The sequence below is a fragment of the Micromys minutus genome (assembly GCF_963924665.1).
Source record: "Micromys minutus genome assembly, chromosome: 12".
NCBI classification, from domain to species: domain Eukaryota; kingdom Metazoa; phylum Chordata; class Mammalia; order Rodentia; family Muridae; genus Micromys; species Micromys minutus.
In genome coordinates this window covers 37,402,535-37,412,675 of record NC_137981.1, presented here as the reverse complement: position 1 = coordinate 37,412,675, position 10,141 = coordinate 37,402,535, and the positions used below count along the sequence as shown (strand labels likewise).

Here is a 10,141-nt window from a genome sequence, read left to right as displayed (position 1 = left end):
CTGTTAGGATTCTGCACACCCCCTTAGTCACTTTCACTCCTTCCAGCCTTGTTCCTGGTTTTCCCCATCCACTCGGGCTCTCTTCACCATCCTTTCTGTCTCACACTCATTCAGCAGTTCAGAAGAAAATGTTCTTTTTTACTTTCTGGGTTCTGATGTGCTCAGCACAGGGCCCTGGTTGCTAGTGCTAGCTTCCTGTAACCCAAGGAACTAGAACTCTTAGTTTTGTTTTTTGTTTTTTTTTATTCTGGGTCTACCTTGTACAACTCAGACCCATGAAAATCGTCCCTGCCTCCCAGTCAGACTCGTTAATTTCACAAGATGAAGTCTTGTGCACATCCTCACATACTACAGATACTCCTCTCTCAGTTTTCTGAAGTAGCTCTTGTTCCCCACAGGATTCTTTACAAAACCATCTGACTCTTCCAGTAGCCGGGGGTGGGGGGACCTCCTCTCTTACCTTTGCCTCAAGAGAAGCACACATGTATATGTATTTGGTGCCTTTCTAAAGCAGAACCTAATCACACACATTTGTGAAAGCATGCGTATGTGTGTGTGCGCGAGCACTCGTGCGCTCACACACACACACACACACACACACACACACACACACACCTAGGCGTATGCCATCTAACCTAGGGAAAGCGGAGAGGATCATATGCAGTTCAGCCCCTTGGTTGTGATCCTCATAGTGAGTAAGCATTTTGCCTGAGATCTCAGTGGTCACTTTACAGTGCGCTTTTTACCTAACGCTAAAGTGCTGCCCACAGAGAGAAACACAAATGCAAAACAAACACAGAAGTCTGCTGAGACCTCTAGGTGGAGAAGCCAGACTAGCAAGGAAATAGAAGATTCATAAGCAGAGATAATGGGCTTAATAGAACCAGCGGGAAGCTGAGGAAGCTGAGAGGAAACACTATCTCTGGCAAGGGGCAATCAGCCTCAGATGAGGGGAGAAAGCCGGCAGGACAAAGCAGAAGAAACGTTTGGGACTCTAAGTTCCATTACTTGGTCCTGGGACCTTTTCCCTGCTCACTGGTGCCCTGCCCCGGGCCTCCAGACATGAGCCTGCAACCCTGTTCTGGTGGCTGAGAACCGGGGCCTGGCTACTTGGAAACCACAGGAACTGGGTGTGGCAGCAAAGCTCCTGAGAGACTCTTGATGGTCTGGGTTAGGGACAGGGGATGAGGCTAACTCTGCCCTCCAAATGGGTTCGTCCAGTGTGGTAGCCGCTCTAGGGACTAGCACAGTGGGAGCCAAGGGTTCTGCAGTGGGCTGGGGTGCTGGAGTGGAAAATCTGCGGATCTCCTGGACTCGGGCAGTTTTGGGAGACCCTGAAGTGGAGGCAGGAGTTGAAGGGCCCTCGTCAAAACAAAACATGGCAGTTTTAAGTTGGTATGGCTGATGCCGCATGAAATCCAGGGCCTTAATACCCTGCTTAGGGGTCGCCCGAGGTCCCTGGGATTGAGCCTTATTGGGGAGAGTTCGGGCAGCTTGAGGAAAAAAGGGCGAGAGAAGTGGGTTGTAAGCAATAGGAGGTGGGGCACGAATGTTGGGTGAGTATTTCCAGGATGGGGGCAGTGAGGGTGTGGGAGAAGGACTTCTAGGGCGAAGGCCTTGATTAAGGCCAGAGCCAGGTGTAGCTTCCACCACGTACCTGTCGGCACGGCTCTGCCGTTTGGCAAATAGCTCCCCACCCCTACCCTGCAGCCTTGGGAGCTCAGGGATTCCAACCATAGGTGTCGATCCATTCACTAGCCCATCAAGAATCCCTCTAGACCCTGGTTTAGGAGCCACAGGGGGTGGAGTCTTAGGTGTTGTAGGGGGTGGGGTTTTGGGAGCCATTGGAGGCGGGGTTTTCGGTGACGCTTGAGACAAGGTCTTGTAACTCCTGCCCCCTAGTGGCTGCATGAAGTTACAGGCTTCAGCTCCGAGGCTTAAAGCGTCCTCCTCCGGACCAGATTCTGCACCGCCCGCCCGAGGTTTTTCATCCAGGTTCTGTACCAGCGATAGCAGCTCGGGGTTGGGCGAGTTCTTCGGCTCTTCCTTTCCAGGCCGGAACATTTGTTTGCGGGTTCCCCGGCGCCGAGCCTCCTGCAGGATGCCGGTGCGGGCAGCCGGCACAGAGATGCGCTGCTCCCGAGCGCTAGCAGGCTCGGGGGCCACCGTGCCCGGTGCTTCCGGGCGCACAGAGTTTCTCAGAGGAGTGGACAAGAAGATGGAAGCGGTGGAGGTCATGGCAGCAGCGCTAGGAGTAGGAGGCTCTGGGGCACCTCCTGGTGTAACCGGCCGGCTCGGGGCTGGGATGTACAAGGAGCTGGTAGCGGTCACAGGACCAGAGGAGCGTTGGGTGCTGTTAGAAGCCCCGGAGACCGGCGTGTGGCTGGGCACCACTGTAGTGAAGCTGGGCAGAGGGGTGGGCCCCTGTAGAGGAGCTGCAAAGGGTGACGAGGCTGGGCTAGTGCCCCCCAAGCCTTCATTCACCTTCTTAGGGGCTAAAGGCCGGAAAATCACTGAGGTGGTACCTGATCTTTGCCCTTGTAAACCTGGGGTAAAAGGCCTCGCTGACCTGTTAAAGATACTTGGTGCAGGGCTGGGGGCTCCACCATCCGGGAAGAAGGGGCTAGGGCTGGCTGCAGGGGCTGACAAAGGGCTGAGTGGGAGCACAGCTGCCTCTGGGGGAGCACTCTGAGCGCGAGGTGGGGACTGCAGACTCTGCCCATTAAGCATGGCTGCTGGACCCACCTGAGCCAGCTCCTGGGAGCTGGAGTCTACCCGCTGGCGCTGCTGTTCAAAGAGCTGGACCCCTCGCCCAGAGACCTCACTTAGCTGTCCTCCCAGTCCAGAGCTCTGGCTTTCTGCTGTGCCCGAGCCAGCCCTAGCCAGCTCCATGTCTAGATAAGGGCTGTCCCAGTCGGATTGATTAGTAAGGCTGCGGGCGTCTGAGAAGGCCTCCTCGTCCAGCTCTGACTCACTCGTTGGGGGGATACCGTCCTCCTCCTCTGTCCCTGTCCCAGCTGCAGCCCCGAAACTCACTAGGGTGTACTTCTTGGCTCTCTGCCTCCGCTTCTTAAACATAAGCACCCCTTTGGAGTGAGGGTTGGGGGCTGCTGTTAGTAGGGATGCAATGGTCCGGCATTTGGTCTTGGCCTCCTTCACGCTCTTCTCTTGGAGGCTTTCTGCGCGTTGCAGTTCTGAGGAGATGAAGAGGTAGATTAATCAGGGGGTTTCACAGCCTGTTCTAATTCTGCTCCCCAAATCTCCAACCTCCCGTCTGTTCGCTGAAAGGACCCACAATGTCTCTTGCCTGTGGCAAAGTCGTCCGACCTAGAGACAGAGTGGAAGAGGAAAGGTGAAACCAAGGACAGAGACACTGCCCACAGCACAGCTCTTCTGTTGCGGCTCCCTGGGTTACATTCCTATCTTCCAAGAGATGAGCCTTATCCACTTCACACATTCTTCACCTGCCTCCCATTCTTGACCCGCAGGAAAACCAGAGAGAAGAGATAAGGGGCGCTTTTCTCCCACCATACTCCGTAAGCAGGCTCCTCACAAAGCTTGGACCTTACCCCCACATCCCACCTGTTACCCCTATAAGTAGGACACACAGACTCTTTTTGTAACAGGGTCTCTCTACATATCCGTGGCTGTCCTGGAATTCACTATGTAGAACCCACAGAGATCCAACTGCTGCTGTCTCTCAAGTGTTGGAATTAAAGGCATGCATTACCACACTCGGCCCAACAGACAGATTCTTAGCATGGGGCTCTTCATTCACAGTTCCACCCATTTGCTCATTTCCACAAATCATGACCACTTATAGAAATAACTCCCCACACACCTTGTTAACATCAGTCTGTTAAGCCGGCTATGGGCAAAATTTCTCCATTGTACTTTCTCATTCACAAGTGTTCCAGCTTACACACACATCAGGTCACATACACAAGCACAGCGTTGTCTAAGTCAAATAACATTTGTGTACCTACACGCTCCAGGTAGTTCTTCCCAGGACTTTCCCTGTAGAGACTCTGGTATATTAGACAGGATTTTAGAACAGATCTTGGCCCTCCCAACTGCTAGAACCTCCCTTTGTGCTTCATACCTCTGCTACTCACATCCAGGGATAATCTTATATCCGAGATGCAGGAAAAGGCAGAATGCTGCTCTCCAAGGCAACCCCCCAAATCTTTAGGAGATTTCAAGATCACCAGGTAAATGTATTCTCTTTCTCACACGCTGGTACTGGCACTGGGGTAGATGGCCTTGGAGGTTAGCACGGTTTCTGCTTCCATTTGCCCTGTCTTTCAAGTAGAGAATTCAAAAGAGCAGCCCCATCAGGCGGGCATGAGAGGGTCCATGTGCTGAAGAACCAGGACAGGAGTTCCTATACTATGTGGGGCCCAAGTAGGTGGGGCCAGGAAGTGGGAAGGGCTGCCCTGCTATAAGACCCTGCCCTGGACATGGATACTTTCTTGTCTGCGGTCCCCAGTTCCTCCTGGAAAATTCTTGACATTCCATCTACTTATTCTCTCAAGCTACTTTCTAATTAGGGACCTCATTCCTTTTGTCCCCACGTGTATAACACAGAATAGTACTATCCGTGAGAGAACAGGCACCAGAGTCAGAATTCAGTTCTGGGAAAATTACTTCATAAGGATGATAATGGCTACCTCTTCATAAGATCACACGAACACAGTGAGATAAGTCAGCTAAGCATCTAGCACACTGCCAAGGCCCACTGTGAGCAGCCATTATGCTTTCTTGATGTAAGCTGCTCATGTACAACAACACATTCTTGTCCTTAAATATCTTCTCCCAGATTCACACATACATGTCTTCATGTGCTCACAGAACACTCTCACTTCTCACCCTTGTCCTATAAGCTTCCCACAGCTCACGTGGCCATAAACCCCTTGCCATGTGGTCTTAGCATCAACCCATTCTGAGAAAGAGGAGGTAACACTTTCCTGCAAGAATGAGGGGGAAGGATGGCAAAAAAGAGAGACTAGAAGAGTGTGGCCTTCCCCAAAGACCCTCCTTCCTGCACTGCTGTGACATTACCCTCCACTCTCGCCCCCAGCCTTCTCTTGAATGGGATAGGGCAGTACCTGCATAGAACGGGTCTTGGAGCTCAGGAGCTGAGGCTTTGTCACAGCTGGCTTGGCTGAGGGGCTCTTGGCTGATTGTCTCCATGTTGAGAGAGGCTGCACTGGCTGGAGCAGGACCAGCTTGAGCCATCCCCAAGGCCTTTTAAAGCCCCCTTGTCTTGTCCCCAGAGCTGGCAGCTGAATGAGCTCACTGGGCTGTTTTTAGAACATGTCCCCCTCCCTTCTTTCCCTGTCCCACAACTCTTGGTGTGATAGACATGGGCACCTGCCTCCCCTTCCCCTCGCCCCACCCCCTCTGAACTGTGAGGTCTGCCTGCCTAAAAATAAACCTGAGCCATTGCAGAGAATCTTGCCCAGTATGATGGGAAGGGAGGGAGGGGGTTCTAAAATGAGAATTAGGGATAAGTGTGGGATCTGGAGCATGCATCTGGAATTTTTTTTGTAGGATGTGGAACACCCTCAGGATGGCAGACTCTTATGCTTTTAGCCTCTGCAAATTCGAAGATATAAAACTTTCTGAATTGAGAATCAGGATGGTGGAAAAGAAGAAAGATTACTAGAGAGAGTGAATCCTGATTTTAAAATTAGCAACAACAACAACAACAACAAAGAGTCTATGGAAGAGGTATGGGAGGCACAGGATGGAGAGGAACGTCTCTAGATCCCGTTTGATGTGAGGTCACATCAAAATAGCAGTGAGCCTGTTATAAGTGGAACTGGCCGGTTCTGCCCAGGTTCACATTCTTGTCCTAAATAAGAAACTAAAGATCCCTCCCTTTCCCACTTCCTATTTTGCTAGTCCCAAAATCCCAAATGAATTTAGAAGTAGCATTTATACTGTGCCTACAATTAATGCTGTGAAGATCCTGCTAGCCTCACTCTGCTTTCAGGCGCTCCTTACCCAGACCCATTCTTTCCCCACCCTCCACCCTGACATCTAGCAAAACAGCAACCAGCACCCAAAACTTCAGATCCCTTCCCCATTTCCCCTCTGCTGTCTCATCTTAGTTTGAATTGAGCCATTGTATAAGACAGTTATAAGATGCTGGTTATCTCATAGCAAAGATAACTAGGGGCCATGAAAATTATTCTCCTCTCCTTTATTGCTGTTCTCAACCTGTCCCAAACAATGTTTTCCAGGGAACACGAGGTAGGTAGAATGTGTGGATATGTAAGCACAGACTTAGGGCTCAGATTCTGACTGAAAACAAAAGGATTCAGGCACTCACTGGCTTGCTTGGCCTTCTGGGTGTAGGTGGTAGTGAGATCTTCTGCCACTGGGTGGGGGACAGGGCCCACCATAGGGATGAGATGAGGACCAGGCCGGAGTGGACCATGGGGTAACAGAAGTGCCTCTCCTGGTGGCGGCTGAAGGGCTGTTCCTTCCTCCCAAGATGGGGAGCTTACACGGCTGTCACCCTGGATGGGAGAGCCAGTTTTAACAGGTGCTGGTTCTGCGGGGCTGTCAGACAGGTACACCTCATCAGGTGGGGCTCCTGGAAGGAAAGGCCTTGCAGGGCCTCGGCGGCGGGTTCGGCGTGGCTTCTCTTGTGTGGCAGGGCCATCAACATCACTATCTGTCTCTCCATAGTAAGCTTCACTGTCTGGGGGTGAACGAAGGCTCCCAGGCTGAAGAGCCGGGGAAACAGGAGCGCCTGGGGGCTCAGGACTCAGTGGAGATAAGGGTGACAGCACCCGAAGCTCTCCCGGAGATGGAGATCTCACAGACCCTTCATCTGCTACCCTGGAGGATGGAAAAGAGGACAGCGTTTGAAAGAGGGAGCTGCAGAACTAACAGCTCCGGGGGGGATGAAGGGGCATGCAATGGAGGCAGAAGGGACTGGCATGCACGTGGAGTAGGTGGGCTAGGAAGAGGGGAGGTCTGAGGGCTTTGAGGAGACAGGTCAAGGATTGGAGTCCACCAGTCATTCAAATGCCTGCTCCTATCCTTGGGTTGCAGATACATCCCATTGGGAGGTATATGCAAACACTCTCCCCAGAAAAACACAATCAGAAGAGGTACTTGTTGGTTACTGAAACCAGGCCAGGGAGACAGAGCAGGCCTCGGCCAGGGAAAAGACGGTGGAGGACTCCATACCTCCTCACAGTCAGGACGAGCTGATGCCCTGAGGCATCAATGAGGGTCATGGCACTGGCATGGGAGAAGTTGGTGCAAGAAACCCCGTTGATGGTTAAGAGCTGGTCCCTCTCCCGGAGTCCTGCTCTGCCGGCCTGGCTCCGTCTTCGGATCTGGGAGATTGGAAGAGAGTGTGGATCATGGAGAGCTCCAGTAGAGATGGAATGACAGAAAGGACCCACGGGAGAGGTTTTTGTTGTCTGATCTGGGTGGGCCTCGGTAAAAAGGTTAGGGAGATGTCTGCAGTGCTGCCAGGGAAGCCTGTCTAGAGGGGAGGGGCAGGTTGACGGAAGCAGCAGGGTGATTACTGACGGCAACAGGAATGGAAAAAACTCCATGGCTGACGTCTAAGAAATGGTGAGTTCTCAGTATTTTCTTCCAAGGGCAGCATCTCTACTGCCCAGTTCTTTTCTAGGTTTTGAAATCCCAGGTTCCGTCGTGTGTTAGTATTTTAGAACGCTATTCCAGACTGAGGTATTCTGGGAGCTTGCGACGCCAGGTTATCAGAGCTCTCACTGCACGGTATGAAATAACTGCGCTTAATTCTTAGAATGGTTCATAAAACTGATACTTTTGTTACCCACATTTCACAGTCCCCCAAAAAATGATGGCTGTAGGGTGAAGCCATGGGTTAATGGCTCCCTAAGAGAATCTAGCACCTAGTCTTGCCTAGTAAGAGAATGGATATGACTTAGAGAAAGAGGATCACTGAAAGCATTGGCAGGGTAGGGCAGGGCAGGGCAGGGCAGGGTAGGGCAGGGCAGGGCAGGGTTGGGCTGGGCTGAGAGAAACTGCTTCAGCTTGTCCCATATCAGTTCAGTCAGAGAGAAATTAGAACCTTCCCTACATTCCTGGGGTTTGGAGTAGAGAGGCTCACACACTTAGGGGGGCAAACACTGGATAACCAGACTCAGCCTCTTCTCTTAAAGTGCTGAAGCAGGACCTTCCTTTTGCTCTACTCCCTGAAACCAGAATTAGCTTTTGCTAATAGTTCTCCAGGAGCTTATGGTCACAGTCTGCTCCCCTATAGCCTTGAGCATGCTTACCTGCCCACCACCTCTTCTTCACAACCCCAATTCTGCCCACCCTCCTGGCCCAGAAAGCCACCACATGACTCTTCCCAATTCCCCTGGATTCCCTTCTCCATGAGACATCATTTAAGGGACTCTCCCTTACCTTAGATACCTGTAAAGGTTTCCTCTGTTCAGCCCCCCCCTGAAGTCGGAAGCCCCAGGGTGCTCCCCCTGCTAATGTAACCTGCACCTCCTCCTCAGCACCCATCGCACAGCTTGGCTTGTGGCCCCCGGAGTTTGGAAAGTGTCTCAGAGAGAAGTTCAGATGAGTTGAGGTGCTGGTACCCCGTCCGGCCTGCCTGTCCTGCTGTCCTGCTCCTGCGGACCCAGGCCTCCCCCCCAAACACACCACAGGCAGGCAGCTTGGCCCGGAGATCAGTACAGTCCAGTACACATGTCTTGTCAATCACAACTTGCTCAAAATAGTTGCCGGCTGTATTCTCCCTCCCCCAACTGTTACTCCTAGAACTAATTATAGTATAAACCTCTGCCCTCCATCCTCCCTTTTACTGCGTGGACCTTTTAGTCAGGACTCAGTATCAGATCTCTGGGTTTTTTTATCTAAGTTATCTATCAGGCACCATGCCTTCCCCCAAGGATCATGAACCTAACTGCTTTTGGCCAAAGTCCATTGGAAAGTGACATCAGAAGAGGCTTCAGTCTCAGAGAGTTGCTAAGAAATGATGGGCTTTGCTCCCATAAACTCCTCAGGGAAGAATGCTGCTATGCTATTTGAACCAGGACCTACTTGTGCACTTTGCCACAGTCATTGAAAGGATGAGTTTTGTGAAAAAAAATAGAAGTTTAATCTCAGCACTTGGGGGACAGAGGCAGTCGGATCTCTGAGTTCAAGGCTAGCCTGGTCTATAGAGCAAGTTCCAGAACATCCAGGGCTACACAGAAAAACCATAGATAGATAGATAGATATAGATAGATAGATAGATAGATAGATAGATAGATAGATAGATGATGGGTGGATGGATGGATGGATGGATAAGAGTTTATGCATCATGTGGCCAGGAATGACAGACCCAAGCCTCAACTTCCAGTTGGGACAGTTAAAGAGTATGTATAAGATGACTTATTGTTTCAAGCCTGATGCCTGACCTAAGTTCTATTCCAGGGACACACATGGTGGAAGGAAGAAACTGACTCCAAAAGTTGTCCTCTGACCTCCACATGTACCTTGGAGCGTTCAAATGCCAGCAGCAGGGTTGTGTAAGGTTGGTGGTGAAGCAATCAATGGGTGCTCTGCACAAAGATCATTTTTACATGTTTCCTCCTGTGATGCTAGGATAGAATCAGGCTTTGTGCATGGTACAAGAACGCTGGAGTTCTGAGCTACATGCCCAGCCTATGTAGCTCTCTATCGGAAACTTGTGTGGTGTATGTGTGTCTGATAGCAAGCTGTCACTCACTCGACACTTGCAGGGGTCCAAGTGAAAAGTCAACTCTTTTCAACAAAGGCAACCTCTAAGCCACGAGTTTTGTGGGAAAGCAACTCAACTTATGACCCACATATCAGAAAGGTTTGTACACTCCTGCACACATATAACACACAATAATATACTTTTTAACTAGTGACATTTAAAGTAAATTAGAGTCAAGTAACTGAACATAAATTGTTCAAGGGGGCTAATGTAGATGTGCTGCCATTACTATTGGAAATCTGTATTATCTACCATGGGACTAGGGACTGTGTAGAAGTTTAGTCACCTCTGATTCAGTTGTTTTGGTACTGCTTTCTCAAAGTATTTTCTGACCATCTCCCAGCTCCTCCTTCCTCAGGAAAGTTTCTTGTGCACACTTCTGTTTGAGCTGAT

The 10,141-nt window shown here is 50.9% G+C and overlaps 1 protein-coding gene across 2 annotated transcripts; it reads right to left on the bottom strand.

Moving 5' to 3' along the window:
* Positions 1 to 223: 223 nt before the first annotated feature.
* Positions 224 to 8,673, bottom strand: SYNPO2L (synaptopodin 2 like). Of its 2 annotated transcripts, XM_080926262.1 has the most exons (4): positions 8,422 to 8,673; positions 7,207 to 7,358; positions 6,338 to 6,852; positions 224 to 3,194 (listed from the first exon to the last, which is right to left on the bottom strand). In XM_080926262.1, exons 1-4 carry the CDS (start codon positions 8,524 to 8,526, stop codon positions 1,033 to 1,035), a joined length of 2,934 nt encoding a protein of 977 aa, XP_080782388.1. In that variant the 5' UTR covers positions 8,527 to 8,673; the 3' UTR covers positions 224 to 1,032. The 2 variants fall into 2 exon arrangements, with proteins under 2 accessions (XP_080782388.1, XP_080782389.1); XM_080926263.1 differs by lacking the exons at positions 6,338 to 6,852; positions 7,207 to 7,358; positions 8,422 to 8,673 and adding an exon at positions 5,109 to 5,292.
* Between the last annotated feature and the right edge of the window lie 1,468 nt (positions 8,674 to 10,141).